The sequence below is a fragment of the Arabidopsis lyrata genome (genome assembly GCF_000004255.2).
Source record: "Arabidopsis lyrata subsp. lyrata unplaced genomic scaffold ARALYscaffold_6, whole genome shotgun sequence".
NCBI lineage: Eukaryota > Viridiplantae > Streptophyta > Magnoliopsida > Brassicales > Brassicaceae > Arabidopsis > Arabidopsis lyrata.
In genome coordinates, this window is record NW_003302550.1 from 13,784,135 (window position 1) to 13,807,480 (window position 23,346).

Below are 23,346 nucleotides of genomic sequence, written 5' to 3' on the forward strand. Positions count from 1 at the left end.
CAAAAATACATTGAATTGTCGATAAGAAATAATAAAAATAATTTAAAAATAAATTAACAAGGAGAGAGGTGTCTTTTACATGAGAGGTAGAGCCACGGGATGCGAGTGACAAACCACGCGTTTCGAATCCGTCACTGTCAGTGGAAAGCAAAATGAAACAGTGTTTATGATTTGACACCAACGTCCCCATTTATTAATTTCTATACAACTTCGATTATTTCTATTTCTATTCCTATAATTTGATTTGTATTGGCGAAAGAGATATTTCTAGGTACTTGCTCATCGATCTAGTGTTGTATAATTTTTTTTTTTTTTTTTTCGTCTGATTTGATCCATAAAATATCGGAAAAATACATTGTGAGATTACATATGTTGCGGAATAAATTGATCTTTTCAGAAACAAAGTGTTAGTATATACTCAGAATATCCTCGTATATTTCTCTAAGTGATAAAACCAAATCTAGATATGATACGATAACTGTATATCTTCTTGTATATCTCATGTTGAGATTCTCGACTTATCTGTGTATAAATACCTGTGTATACATCAATGGAAAGAAATCAAGTTTCAACACTTATACAAAGTCCAAACGAAGAAAGTAAAACTTTAAGTTACATGAAAACTAAAAGCACAAATAACCGATACATCTTTCTCTTCCTCTAATCTTTTGTGTGGCTGTTGTGGTCGCTTCGGTGGAGGTACTTGAGGACGGCACCACTTTTGTGGTTTTCGACAGATCTGGATTGGTGAATCTTCGTGTGTCGTTTTTTCTCTTCAGTGTGGTTTGTTGTGGCTCTGGTGAGCAAAGGGGCTGAGCTTCTCTTCTGTTGAGCTCGTGGAGGTCAGGTTCTGGTTACTTGTTGCTGGATTTGTCGATCCTTCCTCCTCCAGCGGTGCGATGCATCACCAGATTGTAAGTTTGATTTTGTTTTGTGGGTTAGTTGGGATTGCTTTAATTGCAGGTCTTGGATTACAAACGATGAGCAGCGGTGAGCAAATTCCTTCTCCGACAGCGGTGGTGTGGTTGATTTCTTTTCTCGATGTAGTGGTGGCTCGGGTTTGGTGGTCGATTGGATGCGAGGTCGTGATGCCTTGGTTTTAGGACGGTGGGGAATGCGATGGTGTCTATTTGTGGATCACCCTCCCAATTCGTAGCTGCGACTACAGCGGAAGTCGACGGAGAAACAGTGGGTTAGCTATTTAGTCTTGGTGGTTAACCGATGGTCTTTGGATTCATGAAGGCGCTTATGGATTATACGGAGTTTTTGGGCTTGCTTGAGCCACTTGTCAAATTGATCTGCCGCGAGGATTCATCCACAAGACCGGATTTGAAGGTATATTTCTTGGGAATATCTATCTAAAAACTGGAATAATTTCTTAACTTTTTGGTTTGTCCGAATACAAAACTCACAATTATTTTCCCCCCACTTGCATGCATAACCTATAAAAACAAAGTTAGCAAAACGGTATTACTAAATAATAAATGAGGAATTTATAAAATATCTTTTTCTAATGCCATTTTTAAAAATGATTCTTCTTTAAAGCTTTTTCAAAGATCTCCCTATGACCTTAGATTTGTGTAAACATTTTTGTAACCTTATTAAAATATACACAAATTTTGTGTATAAAATCTCATAAATACTGTATAATTACAAATACTTTATATATACCTTGTAAATTTTATAAACACCTTGTAAAATCGTTTAAAATAATTGTAAAACCTTAGAAAGTACCTTATAAGATTTTATAAATGCTTGGATCGAGTCTCCGAGTAGTATGCCATTCATAAGTCTCTTATAAACCTTATAGAATTTTATAAAATTTTCAGATTTAACTAGTGTTATTTTTGAGAATGGACATCTAAAAAGGATATTTTTTAAAAAACGCATACCAAAAAGGACATTTCTCAAAAATTCCCATTACTTTTTTTTTGTCAACAGCTATATTAGACCCATCACTAATAGTCTAATATTATGCAAAACGTAAAAAAGTACATTGTAATGGGGTATTTTTTGGCCAAAAATTAGAAAATGAGCATTTAACTCTTGGGTATTTTTTTGGTTATCAAACATTGAAATAGTAAAAAAATAAACGGTAAAAAATTGGTAGTACATAAAAACGATAAACAATAAAAAAGAAGTAACAACTTACCAAATACAGATTTAGTAGGTAAAAGTAATATATATTTTCTTACAGTATCTTTGGTGGATTTTTTATTGTCAACTAATTACATGGATTAAGTGATAAAAAATACCGGTGTGATAAAAAATAGTGATTTATTCATAAATTTAATGGGGATTTAACTATTCAAATACTCCCTCTATCCCATTTTATTAGATGTTTGGACTAAAAGCACAGAAATTAAGAAACAATAAATGTTTTCTCATTTATGAAAAATCAACCAATAGAAGAAGATACTGCATAATTAAAATAATTAAAAACTATTAAACTAATATAAATCATGCATTGAAATTAGAGAAAATCTTATATAATTGAACAAATGAAAAGCTCTAAAACATCTTATATATTAGGACAGAGGGAGTATATATTTTTTGTAACTCTTTTAATTTTAAGCTTCAAAAAAGTGAAAACGTTTAAACAACTAAAATTTCACCAATAGATATTATAACTAAAAATTTTTCTATTTTAATATACCTCTATTTTATTTTCACTTCTAAAAGTATTAATTGAACCGTTAAAACAGATTTTACCACCTTCTATCACTATTTTGTTCCAATCTCACAACACACAGTCACACACATGTATGGACGTGTATTTTTGACTTTTGAGATCTCCATAGGATATATGATAATAGGGAGAAAACATTATACGGGGAACAGAGTTCCAGCATTTGGAAACTAAAGCCCTATCATACTACCATGGATCTATAGGGTTAAGCTTTTAAGACCTTTAATATTTTGGTTAACCCAAGACTATCTATTCTATAATAACATCTAAATGTTTTGGTATTGTAGTGTTCCCTTTTGTAGCAAAATACCATTGTTCCATATATGGCAAAGATTATAAGACGTCTCACATGTCGTTATGATTCCCTACCTCCCTTCTTGTGTCTCTCTCAGGGTGCATTCACTAGGTTATTTTTAATTTCTTATACATAGAGGGATAATATAATTAATTAGCTTACATTTTTCTTTTATTTTTGGTTAAAAATTTAGTGACATTTTCCCACTCAAAACAAAAGTTCTGGTACAATATACGGACATACGTATGCATTTCGTACGTAATCCTATTAGATGAGAAATTGCAGTATTGGAGAAGTATATTTACTCGTTATCGTATATATTATAAAAAAATTTAAGGTATATATAATACACATGTAAGGACACATATTATTTTTAGAATGAATGAACAAACAACATGTGACAGATACGCGAAAAAAAGTTTTGTGTTCTTTCAATGCTGTGAAACTACTTAATGAAGAAGTATCAGTAATCAAGTGTCCAATACTGTAATTAGGGTTTGTAAAATATATGTAATATCCGCTTTGATACGTTATCCATTTTAATCTTATTCATTAACTCATATAACTAATAACATATGAAAAAAATAAAATATTAAAATTAAAATTTAATATCAGCTAAAAGCGAATAAAAATCAATTATGAAAATTTGAAACATCGGATATGCACTATCCTCCATAGATATGTATATATATAGAGAGAGAAATAGATAAATATACAAATGTAAATTATATATATATATATGTATATGTGGTAAATCATTTAAAATATATATTTAGGGCATATTTTTAAAATATTAAATAATATTTTAACACTACGAAGTCAAATCTGAAATATGGACTTGTCCTTCCTTGGGAGGGGGCCTAAAATTCACATTAGATTTGGATTCCAACATATGAAGAGACGTCGTTGAACAGCAAAGAAAGCATTTTTTCTCTGAATGATTATATAATAATGGTAAAATACGTTGTTAGAATACAAATGTCGGCGGGATTTTAACCCTTCAAAAACTAAACCGGCGGGACTTTAACCCTTCAAAAACTAAACCGGCAGACTTTAACCCCCAGAAACTAAACACAAACGAAGGAAACAAAACCCAAAATTACAGAGAAACAAAAAGGAAATAAATGATAACTAAAACAAGAGACTTAACAAATTAAATCTGGAATCTAGCACAAACTCCATACCTACCAAATCAAAACCATGACTGGAATACCTTAAACAAAGCAAACTGAAGCAGCAAAGCGAGACAGCGATAAGCGGTTCCTCCTATAGTGGATTGAGACTACCTTACAATATAAGAGTTCCTAGGCGACCACACCAGTAAGACAAGATCCAGCAAAAGGCATCAGGATCAAAATATTTCTTCCGGAAGCGGCGAAATTGAAAGAATATACCCCGACAAATTAACGCCTCGAAAGAAGCCTTTGGACAGACTAGATCTCGATCTGACCTATAGAGTAGAGACAAAGAACTAACCAAACACGAACCGGACTACACCAAACACGAAAAAAACCCGACGAAATATCAAAACCACAGCGAGACGAAGACAAAAAATCATTAGTATGGAGAGCGAATATAGATCATTAGTATAGATCGTCGATCTAATTTTTGGGACATTGATCTCCTCAAAGCGGTCTTTGACCAGGAAGATGTCGAGTTAATAAGTGCCCTACCGGTGGGTGCGCCAACCAAGGAAGACACCTTAGGTTGGCATTTTACAAAATCCGGCAAATATTCAGTTAAGTCGGGGTATCATACCGCACGGTTGGATAAGTTGGAGACCAACTCATCTTTCATTAGGCCAGATTTCAATAAGTTAAAGGCTCATACTTGGAAAGTACAGTGTCCACCTAGGATACGTCATTTTTTATGGCAAATCTTAACGGGTTGTGTACCGGTTACAGAGAACTTACGAAAAAGAGGAATTGATTGTGACACTGGTTGTGCCAGATGTGGTGCACTGGAGGAAACAGTCAATCACACACTCTTTCAGTGCCATCCAGCAAGACAGGTTTGGGCACTTTCTCAGATTCCTACAGTTATGGGGACTTTTCCCACAGATTCTATTTTTGCAAACTTGGATCATTTATTTTGGAGAATACCATCGGAGTTTGATTCTATAGCTTTTCCTTGGATTATTTGGTATATTTGGAAAGCACGGAATGAAAAATTGTTTGAAAATGTGGATAATGATCCGTTAGAGGTTTTACGGTTAGCGGAAAGAGAGGCACAACTGTGGCACTCAGCTCAAGTGGAGCTTCATTCTGAAACTCAGGCTTCAGTGGAATTTCCAAATCGGCCTCAAACGAGGGGGATGTCCCTAGATTCGGATTTTACAGGATACCATTGTTTTGTGGATGGATCCTGGAAAGACAGCGACAAGTTTTCCGGGATAGGGTGGTTTTGTACACCATCAAACGGTGAGCCATCAACAATGGGAGCTGCCAACCTCCGTAGAAGCCTATCTCCGCTACATGCCGAATTCGAGGCCCTCCTTTGGGCGATGGAGTGTATGATTGGTGCAGATAATCAAGAGGTAGCATTCCTTACAGACTGTTCTGACCTGGTGAAGATGGTGTCTTCCCCAACCGAATGGCCGGCCTTCTCAGTGTATCTGGAGGAATTTCAGAGCGACAAGGAAGAGTTCTCTACCTTCTCTTTATCTTTAATTTCTCGTTGTGCAAATGTAAAAGCGGATAATCTGGCACGAAAAGTTCGTACGGAACCGCTTCATATCACTTATGTAAACAACATTCCACAAGAATGACTCTTTTGAGCACTATTTAATTACGGATGACAAAAAAAAAAAAAAAAGGAGAGCGAATAAAGCATTTACTTTTCTTCTTTTGAGAGAGAGAGAAATAATATAACTGTTTTTTTAATCTTATATCAAAAAAAAAACATAATCTGTTTTTGTTGTGCATATTTTTTCTTTGTCAAAATCCGTCTCATCTTTTTCGAAATAAAGTGGAAGAGACTTGTAAATAATTACGTTCCTTAACAAAGAAAATAAATCAATACAATAAAAACACTAGCTTTTTCAGTTTACCAGGATGTGACACATCAACCTATTTATCTACCAATAAGAACATTTCATTAATACAACTCAGCTTTAATTTTTTACATGTCACTTTTCTTTTCCATCAATTATTTCTGAAATAAAGGCAAATATCTTTGGTCCATCCTGGTTCCTAAAAGGGAATTTTGAGAATAGTAGCCTTATTTAAGTTTTAGTTTTAAAAAATGCCATTTAAAAAACATATCGTGGACAACGCCATTTTCGGGAGACGGAAAGACGCATTTGCCCTTGAACTCGCGTGTGGAAGACGACGAAGTGACGGTTCGAGAGGGCATTAATTACAGTCAGAGCGGGTTGAAAAGCTATGGTTTCCGAAGTAATTTTTTTAATTATTTTGGAAAAGGGGAAAAGTGAAACGACCCTTCACCATTTTCGGGAGACGGAAAGTTGCCGACTCTAGTTTATTTACACAACCTGTCATCGTTTTTAACCTAATCATCGATTCTCTGACAACTTCTTCACCCTTCTCCGTTTCCATTTAAAAGAAAAAACTGTAACTTTATTCTGGGTTTGGTTGGATTCGTCCACAAGCGAGGAAAAGGTAAAAATCGTATTAATAACTCAAAAATTCCAAGTTTTTTTGGCGTTGTATTTGATGGGTATAGTTTTGTCCATTATTACTACAATTTGGTCCATGCTAATATAGAAATTGATTTTGCAGACATGGAATCTGACGAGGATACTCAAGGCCTAATTGAGTATCGGCCGGGTTTAAATCCAAACAGGGGAGAGAGGGACAGTGGCGAGAACATAACAATTGTTCCAGAATTTCTCCCTGAACGACTATTTGCAACAGATCGCTACCCTGTAAAAGGACGAATAAACTCGTACTCGAAACCAGAGTATTTGCTCGACATTGTAGATGTTTTGGAGGGTACTAAGGAATTGCAATACCTACAAGATTGTCCATTGGGTTCTCTGTTTGAATTGCCAATTAGGAAATGTTCACTGTCGGGAAAACTGGTCCACAACATTTTATGCCGTTCGCTTGTTACAGCCAAGGAACATGAGTTATGGTTCGTTTTCGGTGGACATCCGTTTCGTTTCTCACTCAGAGAGTTTGCTCTCGTAACGGGACTTCCTTGCTTTCCATATCCAGCAGCAAAAGACATTCAAAAGGCGCAAAATTCAAGTGGTAATTCAGAGCCGTTTTGGAAGACTTTGTTTGGTAATAAGAAGGTGGTTACTATCGAGGACATTGTGAGGTGAAGGTGGATAGTAGGAAGCCTTTAAAGGCACAGATGCCTGGTTGGAAAAAACTGAGGCTTGCACTAATAGTGATTGTGGAAGGGATTCTGATCTGTGACAGCCAGCCTGTGAGAGCATCAACGGAGGTGGTAGAAATGGTGAGGCACTTGGACACGTTTTTTTCGTATCCGTGGGGAAGAGAATCCTTCACGGTTTGGGGCTATCCGAAATTCCCACTTACCACTAGCCAAGCATATCCATTCACTGGAAATTGCGAGTACTGTTTCGTCCATCGAACAATTGTCCACCGCTGTCCACCACCTGCAAAAAAAACAGCATTTATTGACGAAATGATGAACAAACATAACATTTATTCCCCAAAACACCTGAATTAAATGCTGAAAAAGATAGTGCTAAAAATAATTTATTGTCTACAAATTTTATCAAATCATAAGACATTGATAATCTTCGAGATCTTACAGAATTGGTGGACTAGGTACAAGAATTTTTCTTCGATAATTTCCCAGATACGAAAATCGCAGTTAGTCTTCAAACGAAGGAGAGTTCATTTGTTGAAATTGTAGACAACTATTATCGAAGATCTGTGTAAATATCAAAGTAATCCAAACAATCTATTAGCCACTAAATAATTTTTAGCACTCGATTGCCCTTAATTAATGCACCATTAAATGGAGTGTACGACCTACGTCCTGGCGGAAAAAATTAGCTATCATAGATTCAAATACCGTCAGACATGTCACACATCATCACATCCTCGCGACAATGTCCATGAGGGCAAATCCGTCTTAACCATGTGCCACGGAATGCCCATATGACCTCTTACGGAAACGAAGTTTTCATAATGTCATTGGGTAAAATTAAAACACGAAACAAGGGCAGATTGGTTAAAATTCTCTTCCTAAAACCCTTTTCGACTCTATCGCAGCTCAGATCCTTCCCAAGCTAGCTTCTATGATTATCTCTTCTTATTCCTGGTTCGATCTCTAAATTTCATCGTCTTTCGTAAATTTTTAAATCTAGATTAATCGGACAAATGGGAATCGGAATTTAATTTTGATGTTTTCACAGATTCAAGTTATGGAATCGCAAAGCTTGATGTTTCTTCTTTGTTTCAGGATAATTTAAAACCAAAAAAAATGTATAATCGCAATCCAGAGGAGATGAAAAAACAAGGCATGGAGCCTATTGATAACGTGAGCTTTAGGAAGATTATGAATGACGTTGAGAACTTTGGTAACCAATGTCTTCTCTCTCTCTTGATGCGTATAATTGTCTCTGTTATATCATAAGAAAAGACTCAGGTAGATCTAGATACAAAAACTTTGATGATCAATAAGAGCAGCATATAGACTATTAAGTTGTAGAAATTTTCATAGCCATTGCCATTTTTTGCTTTCAGCATTTTGATACAAGAGAAAGTGAAGAATTTTAGGCTTGAAGAAGTTTTCCATATCCTCAAATTCATTATGTTTTCTGTTACTTTGAAGACATTGACAAGTTTAGCACTCCCCAGGCCTTTAGTATTATTATTGGAGAAATAATTGTATTGAGTATTGACAAGGAGAGATGTATTTTCTTTCGATAGTTTAGCACTAACCAACTAAGTATTTTCTTTAGTTTGATTTGAACATTGAGTTTTGGTGACGTTTTACTAATTGGAATTATCAACTCTTTTACTCTTCGATCAATAGTGCTTCAAGATGGAGTGAGGGTTTTTCCTTGGGTACTTCTTTATATTAGGTACTTTAGTGTTATTATTATATTGACTAGGACTTAGACCCCTGCAATATCGCGAGGGAAAAGATTTCAAAAAAATTTAAAGAAAAAATTTTAAAATGAAATGTAAAAAAATAATTCTTTCAATAGTAAAACACAAAACTTCATCCAAGACATTTTTGCCCACCCCTAACAAAAGGTAGAGGATTCAATTAATTTAGCCAAATTTCAAATAAGTTAGAAGTAAAAAATAGATTTGAGTTAAACCACTAAAACCAGCCGAAACTTGCAAAAACCTCTAACTAATTAGAGTTAAAATTTAAGCTTATACCATTTATTTTTAAATCAATTATGGCTTCAATTGGTAACCATAATTTAGGAAAAGAATGAGAAGGAATGTGATATTCCTCTTTGTTCCTCAATATTTTTACCATTTACAAGTAATATTTTTTCCACACCATTCCTCTACATTCCTCACCAAAAGAGGAACACTAGAACAAAAATGTTCCTCTCCAAAATTGATGAGGAACAAAATGGAACAAAAAAGGAACAAATATTAAAATTCGTTTTTTATTTTAAAATAAATAAAAAATAATATTTATCAATAATATTTGTATTTTACTATATAATAATTTTCATATCTTCAAAATATATTAACAGAAAAAATATTTTTGATAAGAATTTCATGCTGAATTACTCTTAAGTCTTCATTTGAAAATTATATAAATAGTAAAATAAATTTAAAAAATTTTATATTGTAAAAGAATAATATATTTTAAATTACTCTTTCAATTTTATTTTATGTTAATATCAAATATTATTATTTAAAATGATATATAAAAATTTAGTTCACAAATTTTAGTTTCAAATTAAATATAAAATTAAATAAATATAAAAAATATCTAGTATTTTTTATTGAAATTTGATTTATTTAATATTTAATATATCTTTAAAGATATTTTTATTATTTGGTTACCATTCATCATAATAGCACATTTTATTCATTCTCTGCATCTTTTCCTTTTCGTTCCTCAAAAATTGTTTGTTCCATTCCGCATTGTTCTTTTTATTCAATTTCTTTTTGTTCTTTTAATGGTTACCAGTCGGAGCCTATGAGTTGCCATTTTTTGGAGTGACATTTGTGGATTTGCCACTTTCTCAAAAATCTTACGGATTTATCATTTTTCAGATTATAAAAATAAGATTTAACATACGTTTTATCCGTTATGTTTGGATTTAGTCCTATCTATTTGTTCTTAGAGTTTAGTATTTGTTAATAAAGTATGCATTTTATAAAAAAATCAAAATTTTGAATTTTTTAAATGTTCGAAAATGGCAAAATACCTATAATCCTTTTTTTTCTACATGTACTCAAACGACATTTGAATTGAGACAATAAGTTTGGAAACAATTTTTTTAACAATAAATAAAGAGATATTTTTCAAAAAACAATTATAAAGAGACGTATTTCCTCAAAAACATTTTTTAAGATTTTTATTATAATTAGAAAATATTATGGTGAAAAGATGCGATTATAAATAAAAAAAATAAGAGAAAAAATTATAATGAGTAGATGCAATTTTTCAATTTTCTAAACTATATAAATATAAATAATATAACTATAACTATAACTATAACTATATATTACGATAAAAGACGCAATATTTTAAATGTATTATGTTAAAAAGAGACAATCTTCGGAAAATTTTAACAAATAACCAAAATAGATAATTATTTAGAAACAAATAATAATGAGATAGATAACAAAGTATATACATGAATGCTAAATAGTAAAAATGTAACTTTCTATGAAAAATATCAAATAAAAAGAGATAATAAATTTACACCACTTTAAAATATATATATATATATATATATAAAGACATGAAAGTATAAATAGAAAATATTGTTTGTAAAAGACACAATTATTAGAACGAAATGTTTGTAATGAAAAACACGAATAAAACATGGTGACAAAGAAAAATGGGTAAAAAAATCCTCACCTTTCCTAAAAACATGTTAAAAACCCTCAACTTTTTTGGTGGGTTTTAAAACCCTCACATTTTGATAAATGGTAAAATAAACCCTAATATTAATAAACTCAACTTATTTTTTTAAATCGTCATATTAAAACAATAAGAAACAAAAATAATTTAATTTATGATTTTTTTCAAATTCGAGTTTGCAATTTTTTTTCTAAAATTAAGGCTGTTGTGCTTTAAAAATTCATTTACAATTTAGTTGAGATTAGGTAAATCATTTTTGTTACCATTAGAAGTTATGTTATATAAACTACAAAAATTTATGGGATAGCAAATTAGATTTTTTTTTTTGTTCGAGTTTTCAGTATTTGGATAAAAATATATGTGGATGTCGGACTCACACACTCAAATATTTATTTATTTAATGAGAATGATTATTCTTGAGTATATAAATTGTTGCCCAAAAGCTATGAATTGGTATGAAAAATAGCTATAGTATAATCGATCAAATTCTCAGATACTCCTCAGATTCAAAATTTAGTCTCAAATACTCCTCAATGGTAGAAAGACAAAATTACTCTTAATGAGGGTTGATTTCGGGTGATAAGGGTTAAATACAATTAAATCGGTAAGTGTTCAACGAAAAACACAATAGCTCAGTGGTTGCGAGCTTCATGCGCACGCGCGCGCCCCCAGGGTTCGAATCCTTTTATACGGGTTGTAACTGGTACAACTAGGGAATATTCGGGAATATTCTGGTACATCTACGGTGTAGTACAACTAGGGTTGTAGTACAACTAGGAGGAGGTACAACTAGGTGGTACAACTAGGAGGAGGTACAACTAGAGAGGTACCAGTTGTACCACGTATACCTAAGAAAGGGGTAGTTTCGTTCTTTCATTAAAAGAAGGAGAGTATGTGGATTAGAGGAGAGTATGTAGATTAATTCTCTAGTATAATTGCTAGAAAGAATTGCGTCTGTCCTTACATGACCTTTGACCCTTATATTTATACTCACTAATGACATTTAACTCCTAATTAAATACAATTATTTTCTCTTAAATGTGCCCGTTTCAGTCTTCGAGTTAATGTTCAAACGTTTGAATTTGAATTGACTCCGTTCTTCGTGGGCCTTGTCTTTTAGCCCAACAGTCCTGAACCGAATTGTCCGTGACTTCGACTTCGTTCTCATCTCGAGATGCAAACACTTCGATCTCCTTTCGCGGTGAAACCACCTCGCCCATGCCCCTTGTTTATGGATCTAGTGGGCCTTATCCCTTGTGGGCTTCTCTTCTACCTACGCGGCAATCTTTGGTTGGTCCCGAACTAACTGTGCGGGATCCGACACCAACAATTAGCCCCCCAAGTCTTCCGAAGTGCTATTTTAGTTCGGAAGATTTTAATGCTTTAATGACCAAAGATTGCGCTTGAGAATCTTTTGATTTCCCGCCGGAAATCCCATCACTCCTTTAATTTCGGCACTATCTTTTTTTAACTGTATGACATCTGTCATCATTATGACCGTATGTTAATTAATTACTATTAAAACGGGGAAAACTTTCCCACTTCCCCCACGACTCCCGAGGTGGTTCCATCATCTCCACTTAGCTTGCGTGAGGTAACTTCTTTCATTTTTATTTTTACTCTTTTCCTTTAATCGAAATTTCTCTCTGCTTTCCTTTGCCAAATTTCTCTTCTCTGAACTTCAACTCCGGACACCATTTCTCTCGATGACTTCTGACTCCGATAGACCCGAATCTCCTTCCTACGATGAGAGGCACTCCAGCAACGACGAGTGCACTCGCCCTAATGACGTCGCTGGTCCATACTACAGATCCACATGTACTCTTCAATCCCTCGAGCGATTGAAAAAGCTTTGTCAGATTCCGCCGGGAATTATGGCGGAGGCACAAATAGCCAGTCCCACGGAGTCCCCGAAACTACTGTGAAGGCTATTTCTGTGTGTACGAGATCTATTTCAAGGGCTGCGGATTAACCTTTCCCCTTCCTGAAGCCCTAGTCCGATACCTAGCAGCTCTTGAGATTGCTTTGCCCCAATTAACTCCCAATCTCCTCCGAACTATCCTTGGGATTATAACCATTGCGGCGGAGGCTGGTTATATTATCGGGGTTCCCGAATTGAACAAGCTTCTAAGCGTGAGAAGTTCGTCGAAGAAAACAGGATACTTCTCGGCATACCCGAATGCCAACAGAAACCTCATCTCTCATCTTCCGAACAAAGATGAGAATTAGCACCACTCTTGGTTTTTGATTAACAAAACCCCCGCTTCGATTGGAAACCTTTCCGAAGTGCTTCCATCGAAGTGATCTACGAAACCCGGTAGAAATTAGGTCAAGTAAATCTTTTCCTTATCTTCTTGCCTTCTTTCTACTAACTAGACTTGTTATTTCATTTTACAGCTTTCATTGCTCCGACTCTCCCATCCGAAGAATTAATCAAATTCTTCAAAATAATCCTCGAAGGGGAAACCCTTTGGAACTCCTTTACCCTTGAACGGTTTATAGAGGCCAATCAGAAACTGAGGATGAGTCCCCCTGGACAACTTCACCGTCTTCCGCCTCCTCCCCCGACTCAAGGAATGTCAGTTCGGGCCCTCACTGCCCAACGCAAGATGCTCTCCAAGCCGATGGTTGAGGCTTGCGAGGAGAACAAGGCGTTCCTTGCGACCGCCATTGACAAAAAATACAATAGTAGGACCTTGCTTGTGGACGATCGTAGCACCAAAGGAGCTAGATCCATCTCTGCTTTCAGATTGACACCTCGTCGTGAACGTCGTGATGATCGTTCTCCTCGGAGGGCCCGATCTCCTCATCGTGACTCTCCTCGTCCTCCCCGAGATGATTTCAGCAACGAACCGCTTAAAAATTTGATTCGCAAGAAGAGAGACAGGTCATCTCGCAGTGGTTCCTCTATGCGGAGGGAAAAGTCAAGGACCCGGACTGACCTTTCTCCTCGATCGTCCCCTCCTACCGAACCAATGGGTTCTCCTCCTCCTGTTGACATGTCTTCCTCTCCCCAACACAGTGGCGAGAAGACTGCCCGAAGCGCTTCTCCTAAAGTGGGGGGTACTGAGCATCTAGATGCTCTCCCGAAGTCGAAAGTTGTACTCGTCCCTCAAAGCAAATCGCTTTCAGGTCCGACAATGATTTATTCACACTTTAAAGTTTTCATCCTGTTCAGATTCCAAATTCTACAATCTCTTCTTCTTCTGCCTTCACAGCTATGGAGAAAGAGGGTAGCGTCTTCCGATGCTTCAAAACCCAATCGGGCGCGATTCTGCCGGATTTCGACAAGTGGCGCCCTGCAATTCGTGAACGCTTCTTACTCCATGCGTACCATTCATCTCGGGTTAGTCCTGTTTCATTGTTATTTATTATTTTTTACCTTTCGTATTAGCTCACCATCTCGGGTTTACGCAAAATGCCAGGCAAACAGCGAACTCAATGATATGGTTGAACACTATGAGGGGCTACTGCTTAGTCGGGAACAGGAGATCAAGGCGTGGAAGAGCAAGCTTTCTACTCTCGAGACTGACCTCCGCTCCTCCTCCGACTCCAAGCACGAACTGGAAGACCGAGTTGATGGTCTCACATCCGAGCTCTCAAAGATAAAGAGCGAGCTGCAGGACCAGTACGACCAGAATTGCCAACTTCTGGAGGAATTTTCCGCAATTCAGGGCCGACTCGCTGAATCCGAATTGACTGCTTATACTCTGAACAACCAATACATCGAACTTGACGCGAAGTACAAAGTGGTCGTCAAACTAAGGGATTCTGAATTGGCTAAGTCAGCATCGAAGGCCAGAAAGGAGGTCAAGGGACGCAGGATGGAGCTGATTCAGGGAGCTATTCGCTTCATTTAAACCGAGAAGGCGCGGTTGGAGCTGGAATCGGATATCAAGGAACACGAGAGAAACCTACTCTTGTTGGACCAAATTCATGAGGAGGGTTTCTCCGAAGAGCAAGAGAGGTCCGAACTGACGACCAGCTTGGCTGAAAAACGAAGTCGTTTTGCAGCTCTCCCTGCTTCGGCCTTCAACCCTCAGCAGTTCGAGGAGTTCTTCACTGAATCTCCTCCCCTGAGTGAATCGGGTTTGGATTGGGCAGGTAATTCCTACTCTCGGCATTCACCGTTTACATGTATTGTGTCTTCGCCTGACTGAACTCATCTTTCACAAGTTCAAGCGAGCCGGAAGGTGCTACCCCATCTGAGGTTGCTGCTGCACCGGTGGTCACCTCGGAAGGTGACGGTGCCGTTGGGAGTGAGTAAGGAACTTCTTCTGAGCAGGCCCCAGCTGTGGAATCGGATGAAGCACCCCCGTCTGGAAATGAGCCTGAGGTGGCTCCTAACCTGTAGTGGCTGTGTCCACTTTGAATTGGGGCTTGTCCCGCCTGTTCGAAAAACTTAAATTTTTATATTTGGATATGCCTTTTTTTTCTTTCGCCTAAGGAGGCTTTATTATTACTATATATTTTCATTTTTTTTGAACAAGATATATGTCTAAGGAGGCTTTTAAACCTTTTCAAGTTATAGTCTTTTGAGGGTTTGGTTAAAATAATGCGCGGGTTTGCAAAGTCCGCTTTTTAATACTTTTTTGGCCTTGTGGCTATGCTTTCGAGATTTTCTAGGCTGATCAGACCTTTCTCTTAGAATGCGAGAGCTGAGCTCGGCTTAACGCGAGTTCTGCACTTCGGGTTTAGTCAACTCGGTAAATTTGTTGGGCTTGGCCCACAAAAGTTATTTATAATGGGCTTTTTCGCCTTTAATGCGACGGTTGCTCTTTCCCTTCCCACTCCTTGGGAAATAGGAAAAGTCACACGTCTTTAAGGCAATAACTGCTTTTCTACAACTTCCAAAAACGGTTTAAACCACTCGGGCATGCCACCATTATTGGGTTTACGGTTCCAAGACAAACCCTAAACCATTATAAATAAGGGCTCATCTGCCTCTGAACTTTTTCAAGGGATTTCAGAATTTATTCTGTAGACACCGCAAAAATGGAAAACGAAAACGTAGCCCCCATTGACCCCGGCAGCCCACTTTTCCTATCCGGCGACGGTTTCGAGCCGGCAGGTGTCCTCTTTCCTCACGCCGTGTTTCACTTCCCTTCGAGGGAAAAGAAAAAAAGCTTATGATTTCATGGACAAGATTAGTATTTGTTCTCGTTGATCAAAACTTTCCGTCTTTTTTTTTTTAAATTCATTCAATCTCCATGCCAGGTTGTCGACAAACATTGCCGTTTGTGCGATGAACGGCAGCGGCTGGGTCTTAAAAGGCAAACACTCGAGGCTCGCATTGCTCGAGTGGAGAGGAAGGTGAGGGCTCTGGAAAGCGACCCTTTTCAATGGGAATGGAGGAACTTTGATTCTATCGTGGAGACCCCGAGGATGCTCCGGATGTATCTCCGCGGTAGAGGTCAGGTTCCAGGACCCGTGAATGCCCCGGTCGAAGTCGTCCCTCTTGACAGCGAGGAAGAGGGCGAGAAGGAGGACGACATCCCTTGCTAACGTGTTCGGAGCGAACCCGGAGTGGATGGCAAGAAGGGGCGTCCACTTCGAAGTCCAAACCGGCGATGAAGGAGCCTGTTCCTGAGCCTCTTCCATAATTGTCCCGAACTCTGCTCACTTTATTTCACCTCGTTTTTCTTTTAAAACTTTTGGACTCGTAATAGGCTTCGGCCCATTTTGTTTATGGAAAACTTATTACCTTCCTTTTTCGAAATATTTTTTGGAGATATATTTTGAATGCAGGATTGGTTAAAGGCATAAATCTCTCCGCGAATCACTCCGTTCCAGGATGGGAACCGCAACTTACTAGGGATATGATGTTCCTATAAGTTATAGCTTCAACTTCTCTTATTCCTCACCATTCTCTTCTTCTTTTGCAGGTATGGAATTCGACCTTCGATGCTCAGAGTCCATGTCAGATTTCTCCAGGGTCGGAATGATGGATGGAGATGCATCAAGCGGGCAACCCTCTCTACCCTGCAGCATCTTCAGGTCTCAAATCCAAGCCCCGTGCGCTTTGATCAAGGACCTCCCGAACAGAGACCAAGAGACTGCGATGGCATTCATCAAAGCACTTGCGGTTCAACATTGGAAGCTAACGCTGGAAAGGAAGAAACTCCGAAAAAAGATTCATCGAATGCAACGCAGGGTTACTGCGATATCAAGAGATCTTCACATTCTCGGCTCTCACCCCGGAGAATGGATCGAGCTTGAAATCTCCGAATTTGCTCGCATTACGGACTGTATGATGCCAATCCTTGACCTAGCTAGTCAAGGAGTTCAAGTGTTCTGCTCATCAGGAAGAATCTCTTAATTCGAAGTGCGTGCATGGCGACTCTTCGTCTTACTTTCATATTGCTGAATAAGTGTTACTTTGTTTCCAATCTTTGCACGTTCACGTAATCGAACTTTACTTACCTTTTTCGTTCGCACAGTCGAACTTTTTCCTATAATGACAAAATAAAACAAATTTTATTAATAGCTGAACTCGTTTCCGAGCTGCCTACGTACCCATTTCGAGATCAAGCCACACCATAGTTCATGTACATAGTAAAAATGCGTGTCACTTAAACGTAAAACTTCTTTAGGTTGAACACATTCCAAGGTCGCTTGACTGGCCTGTCTTCTAAGTCTTTCAACCTATAAACGCCATTGCGAACCACTTCGGTAACAATGTAAGGTCCTTCCCAATTAATGCCGAGTTTCCCTGCGCCTTGTTCCTTTTTATTGTCAAAGACTCGTCTTAGCACATAATCTCCTACAAATAACGGTCTACTTTTGACTTTGGAGTTGTAGTATCGAGCTGCTGCCTGTTCGTAATTTTGAATCGGAATTAAAGCTTGATCTTTCCTTTCATTAATGGTATCTAGCGAGTCGTCAAGCGTTGCTGAATTCTCTTCTTCATTCAATGGTGCTTCTGTTCGGCGAAGTCCAGGTACGTTAAGTTCGGCCGGTACTACCGCCTTCAAGCCATAAACCAAAGAGAACGGAGTTTCTCCAGTAGATCGCCTAGGGGTTGTGCGATAAGCCCACAAGACTGGTTGGAGTTCATCATACCATCCTCCTTTTAGGTGATTCAAGCGTTTTTTGAGGTTCCTCAAAATTGTCTTGTTCGCGGCCTCGGCTTGGCCATTTCCTTGTGGATACCATGGAGTAGAGTAACTGACTTTGATTCTCCAATCCGAACAAAAAGCTTTGAACTCGTGCGAAATGAACTGCGGCCCATTATCAGTGACTATCTCGTATGGAACCCCATGTCGACATATGATATTTTTCCAATTGAAAGTATTCACCGCCGAATCTTTGATGCTAACGTATGCTTCAGCTTCAATCCACTTCGTAAAGTAATCTGTCAAGACCAAAAGGTACTGTACTCCTCGAGTTGATCTATGCAATGGACCAATGATATCCATCGACCACCTCATGAACGGGTATGGGGCGGAGATGGAGGAGAATACCTCCTAAGGTTGATGGATTAACGGTGCATGAAGTTGACAGCGCTTACACCTCTGGGCGAACTTGACACAATCCGTGATCATAGTGGGCCAGAAATACCCCATTCTTTTAATTTTAAAAGCCATAGCCCTTCCTGATGAATGACTCTCACACAAACCCTCGTGCACCTCGCTCATGACAATTTCGACTTCAGGTCCAAAAACGCATAGCAGGTAAGGGTCGCTGACTCCTCGTTTATACAACGCATCCTTCGATAGACAAAATTTCGCGCTAACGATTCTCATTTTCCTGGCCTGCCATTTATCTTTTGGGAGCTCGCCGGTCTTAATGTAGTGCTTTATTGGCTCCCTCCAATCAGCCCCCCAGTCTTTAGCCGGAATTTGGTCGTCTTCATGGAATATTCGTGGTTCCGGTTCGGGATGCTCGTTTGGCTCAAGAGTAGCCTCTTCGATTAATGACCTGGTCTCTGTAACTGTTTCCGGAATTGCGCCTTCTGACAGGATGACAGCCTCCTCGCTACCGCTTTCCTTGGATATATTAGGCTCAGATATGTTTGACTCTCTTGATTTTCTCCGTTTGATGGGAGGTAGCTCGATCCCAGGTTCACCACGGTCACGCGCCGCTGCTCGAGATCTTGTAATGACGAGAGTTTCTTTGTCTTCTTTAATGCTTCGTTCCGAGATGCATTCTACCGGAATGATTCTTTTCAATTCAGGTTCTGACGTTGATGCTAATGCTGCAAGTGCATCCGCTATTGTATTCTCTCCTCGAGGTATACGAATTAGCTTGAATTTCTTGAAATTTTTTTATAGATCCTTTACAACTTCGAGATATGCTTCCATTCTTCAATCTTTGGCTTCATAGTCTCCATTGAACTGATTAACTACTAGTTGCGAATCACAATAAGCAACTATTTCCTCAGCTCCAACTCCTTGTGCCAATCGAAGTCCGGCAATTAGGGCTTCATACTCTGCCTCATTGTTGGAAGCATTAAACAATAATCGGAACGACTGTTCCAGAATTTCCGATATGGGAGATTGCAGCTTGATTCCTACTCCGGATCCTTGTTTTGATGAAGATCCGTCTACGTGCAACTTCCAAGTTCGATTCTCCGGTTGCTCTAGCATGCCAAGCATTGGTAGTTCGGTCAGGAAATCTGCTAAAACTTGGGCCTTCATGCTGACTCGGCTTTTATATTCTATATCGTACTCGCTCAGCTCTATCGCCCACTTTGCCAACCGTCCGGACTGACTTGGACTATGAAGTTTTGTTCGAAGTGGCTGGTTAGTTAACACTTCGATTGGATGGGATTGATAATATGGGCGCAACTTCCGGGCTGAAGTCACTACCGCAAGTGCGAGTTTTTCCATCATTGTATATCTGGTTTCTGGATCTGTCATTGACTTACTTATGTAGTAGATCGGCTTTTGCTCCCCGCGGTCCTCCCGGATTAAGACTCCACTAACCGCATGATCCGAAACTGATACGTACAAGTAAAGCTTTTCATCCACCTCGGGTTTAGACAATATAGGTGGAGTAGTTAAGTATGCCTTAAGTTGCCCAAAGGCTTCTTCACACTTTTCATCCCAAAGGAATCCTTTGTTTCCTTTTAGAATTTGATAAAAAGGTAAAGATTTATCCGTTGATTTTGAAATAAAACGGTTCAAAGCCGCAATCTGCCCAGTCAACAGCTGTACTTCCTTGAAGTTTTTTGGAGACGACATGTTCAGAAAGGGGTTGATTTGATTTGGATTGGCCTCAATTCCCCTTTTTGTCACAATATAGCCAAGAAACTCCCCGGATGAGACTCCAAATGTGCACTTCGCCGGGTTTTGCTTCATTTGATATTGGTTCAAAATTTCAAAACACTTTTCCAAATTCTTAACGTGGCCTTCTTTCTTCAACGACTTAACCAACATATCATCTATGTAGACTTCCATTGTCTTCCCGAGATGATCATGGAACATTTTATCAACCAGCCGTTGATAAGTTGCTCCTGCATTTTTTAAACAAATAGGCATTACTTTATAACAATAAATACCTCTATCCGTGATGAATGACGTTTTTTCCTGGTCCTCGGGATTCATCATTATTTGATTATAACCCAAGAAGGCATCCATGAAAGTTAATAGTTCATTCCAAGCAGTAGATTCTACGAGCCGGTCTATATGCGGGAGCGGGAAACTATCCTTTGGACACGCTTTATTGAGGTCCGTGAAGTCGATGCATACCCTGTCCTTTCCATTCTTCTTTTTGAGCACGACGGTGTTAGCTACCCACTCCGGGTACTGCACTTCCCTTATGGACCCTATCTTTAAGAGTTTGTCCACTTCGTCATTTACTATTTTTGCTCGCTCTACTCCGAGTTTTCTTCTTTTTTTGTTTTACAGGCTTGAAGCTCGGATCCACGTTAAGTTCATGACGAATTATGCTTGGATCTATGCCAGGCATATCCACCGCCGACCACACAAATGATGTCTTGTTTTTCCTCAAAAGTTTGATTAAAGCCTCTTTTATTTTGCCGATCAAAGTAACTCCAATTCGGACTTTCCGATCTGGTTTGTCTTCTTCTAATACTACTTCGGTTACTACGTCATCCTCTTTCTGCCCACTAGGAAATCTTGGAATTATTCCCTTTTCTGCGGGCTTCGTTAATTGCTACTGAATCTTCAAACGGTGGCTAGCTAGGTAACATGTTCGTGAAGCTTCTTGATCTCCCCGAACTGTTTCCACTCTAGTTGGTGTTGGAAATTTGATGCATTGGTGATATGTAGAGGGGACTGCCTTCATTTGATAAATCCACGGAGTCCCGAGGATGATGAGTAAGCTACCGGTTTATTGAAAACAACGAAGTCCACGATTTTCGACACCTTTTTGGCAAGAACTGGTAGCTTGATCGTTCCGAGAGACATCGCTGACTCACTTGTGAACGACACTAAGGGAGATGGAGGTCCTACTATGTCTGCCGACTAATTCTCATTCTTTCCAAAGTACTTAAAAAGATTAAATCGACCGAACTGTCTGTATCGATGAGGATCCTTGACATTTCGAAGTTGGCAATGTCCAAGGTAATGACGAGGGCGTCATCATGAGATCTTTCGAGGTGCCGCGTTTCTTCCTCGTCAAATGATATTGATGTACCTTGAAAGTCAACTTCTTCGCCCAAGTTTGCTTTGAGTGAAACATTTCGCCTATGCTTCTTGATGGAACTAATCGAATCTCGGCAATGTTTGGAACCTCCTAGAATTACATTGATCTTTCCTTTCGAACTCCTTGGTTCTTCTTCATTGGACAACCTTGCTCTTTTGGAGTTCTGATCTTTGACATAATCTCTTGCTTCGTGGTATTCCTTCACGAAATTCTCCATGTTGAATTTGGAAAGATCTCCACTGGCCCACAGCTCCGCGAGATGCCTTTTAAGGACACTGTAATCTTTGGTTAAGTGCCCGGTCACCTTATGGATGTCACAATATAAACTCTCGTCACGGACCCACGTGTTCGACTTTCCTTTTCCTTGGAATTGTTTTCCGACGATATTGTTGAAGGGCTGTGACCCAAACTTTCTTGGTCCTTTGTTTTCTCTGGGCTCAAACTTTTTGGTAGGGAAAGTGACCGCCGGTTTTTCTTGTTTATTTCTTGTGGCGAAATTCTCTTTTTCATCTTCTACTTCCATCCAATTGTTTGCGCGGAAAAGTGCGTCTTGAATTGTGTCTGGTTTATGAAGTATTAGATCTTCTTTGAACCTTGAATCATGCCGCAAACCTTTTCGTAGGGCAGATAAAGCTGACTATTGTGAAATTCTTGGGAGCTTCGACAGTACCCCTTTGAACTTGGTGATGAAAATTAGAAGTGACTCATTCGATCCTTGTGATAAATTCCAAAGGTCAGCGTCCGAAACGCTTTTATCCATAAGGGTAGAATATTGTTTTAAGAAAATAGCTGACAGCTCGTCAAAACTGCTGATTGAACCTGGCTCTAACTGGGTAAACCACATTAGTGCTTGGCCACAAAGATTTTCTGAAAAGAGTTTGCAATATCCCGCATCCTCATCGGCTTCATCCAATTCGACTCGTCCAGCGGCAATCAAAAAGGCTGCGAGATAACTCTTTGGGTCTTCTAGTCCGCTGTAGGGCTCCAGTTTGAGCTTCCGAGAATCTTTGATTCTCAAACTTGCAATTCGCGGGATGAAAGGTGTTCGCCTGGCTTCTTCAATGACTCGATTGATATCTGGCTCTGAACTAGTGGCCTGGTGGAACTTTGATTTCATTTCCTTTAGTTCTTGGCTAACCTTTCTCAGAGTCTCGAACTGGTCAAGGCTTTCTTGCTCGTACTGATCTGCAAGTTGATCTTCGTCCTCAAGTTGCGTCTCTCCGTCCGCCGGCTAGACTACCGTATTAGTGGCATCAGGAGTTATTTTTCCGCTGGTCTCATTTCGCGCAAGGGAGCTTGGCGAATTGAACATTCTTCTTCGGACTCCAACGTGGTTTCCTGCACTCAAAGAGCGAACACGAGATTGTATAGTACTGACGTTTTGACTAAGAGATACCTAGATAGTTTGTAACGAGTCAACGGCCTTTTCCACATTCGAGAACTTCTGTGACATTTCCGACATGGTTTGCTGCATGGCTTTGAGAGTTTCGGCCAATGATGCATCAGGGATGTCTCCTCCGGACATTGCTGCTTATCTCAGAAATGGAAATCTGACCACTCAAGAATCTTTTCTCCCCACAGACGGCGCCAAAATGTGGATGTCGGACTCACACACTCAAATATTTATATATTTAATGAGAATGATTATTCTTGAGTATAGAAATTGTTGCCCAAAAGCTATGAATTGGTATGAAAAATAGCTATAGTATAATTGCTAGAAAGAATTGCGTCTGTCCTTACA

General features: G+C 38.6%; 3 protein-coding genes, 1 long non-coding RNA gene and 1 pseudogene across 4 annotated transcripts; 4 read left to right on the top strand and 1 right to left on the bottom strand.

Annotated features, from left to right (window-relative positions):
• The first annotated feature begins 228 nt into the window (after window positions 1–228).
• LOC110227652 lies at window positions 229–3,474 on the top strand. Its single transcript, XR_002331336.1, has 2 exons — window positions 229–1,335; window positions 2,977–3,474. It is a non-coding gene; the product is annotated as an uncharacterized LOC110227652 (long non-coding RNA).
• A 3,040-nt stretch (window positions 3,475–6,514) lies between these two features.
• LOC110227651 lies at window positions 6,515–7,886 on the top strand. The gene is made up of 2 exons (XM_021022610.1): window positions 6,515–6,604; window positions 6,725–7,886. Exon 2 carries the CDS (start codon window positions 6,727–6,729, stop codon window positions 7,270–7,272), a length of 546 nt encoding a protein of 181 aa, XP_020878269.1. The 5' UTR covers window positions 6,515–6,604; window positions 6,725–6,726; the 3' UTR covers window positions 7,273–7,886.
• Window positions 7,887–12,700: 4,814 nt separating this feature from the next.
• On the top strand, window positions 12,701–14,072 carry LOC110227373. The gene is made up of 4 exons (XM_021021460.1): window positions 12,701–12,812; window positions 12,922–13,134; window positions 13,392–13,856; window positions 13,933–14,072. The coding sequence occupies exons 1-4, from the start codon at window positions 12,701–12,703 to the stop codon at window positions 14,070–14,072; spliced, it is 930 nt and encodes a 309-aa protein (XP_020877119.1).
• Window positions 14,073–14,170: 98 nt separating this feature from the next.
• On the top strand, window positions 14,171–15,154 carry LOC110227374 (annotated as a pseudogene).
• A 6,147-nt stretch (window positions 15,155–21,301) lies between these two features.
• On the bottom strand, window positions 21,302–22,947 carry LOC110227826. The gene has a single exon (XM_021023571.1). The coding sequence runs from the start codon at window positions 22,126–22,128 to the stop codon at window positions 21,412–21,414; it is 717 nt and encodes a 238-aa protein (XP_020879230.1). The 5' UTR covers window positions 22,129–22,947; the 3' UTR covers window positions 21,302–21,411.
• Between the last annotated feature and the right edge of the window lie 399 nt (window positions 22,948–23,346).

Excerpts from the sequence above, each read along its gene's own strand:
- LOC110227651 (XM_021022610.1), top strand. The coding sequence starts at position 6,727 with ATGGAATCTGACGAGGATACTCAAGGCCTAATTGAGTATCGGCCGGGT.
- LOC110227826 (XM_021023571.1), bottom strand. The coding sequence starts at position 22,128 with ATGGAAGTAGAAGATGAAAAAGAGAATTTCGCCACAAGAAATAAACAA.
- LOC110227373 (XM_021021460.1), top strand. The coding sequence starts at position 12,701 with ATGACTTCTGACTCCGATAGACCCGAATCTCCTTCCTACGATGAGAGG. Across the intron at positions 12,813-12,921 it reads TCCATACTACAGATCCACAT|GCTATTTCTGTGTGTACGAG; the intron begins GTACTCTTCAAT and ends ACTACTGTGAAG. Across the intron at positions 13,135-13,391 it reads CAAGCTTCTAAGCGTGAGAA|CTTTCATTGCTCCGACTCTC; the intron begins GTTCGTCGAAGA and ends TTCATTTTACAG.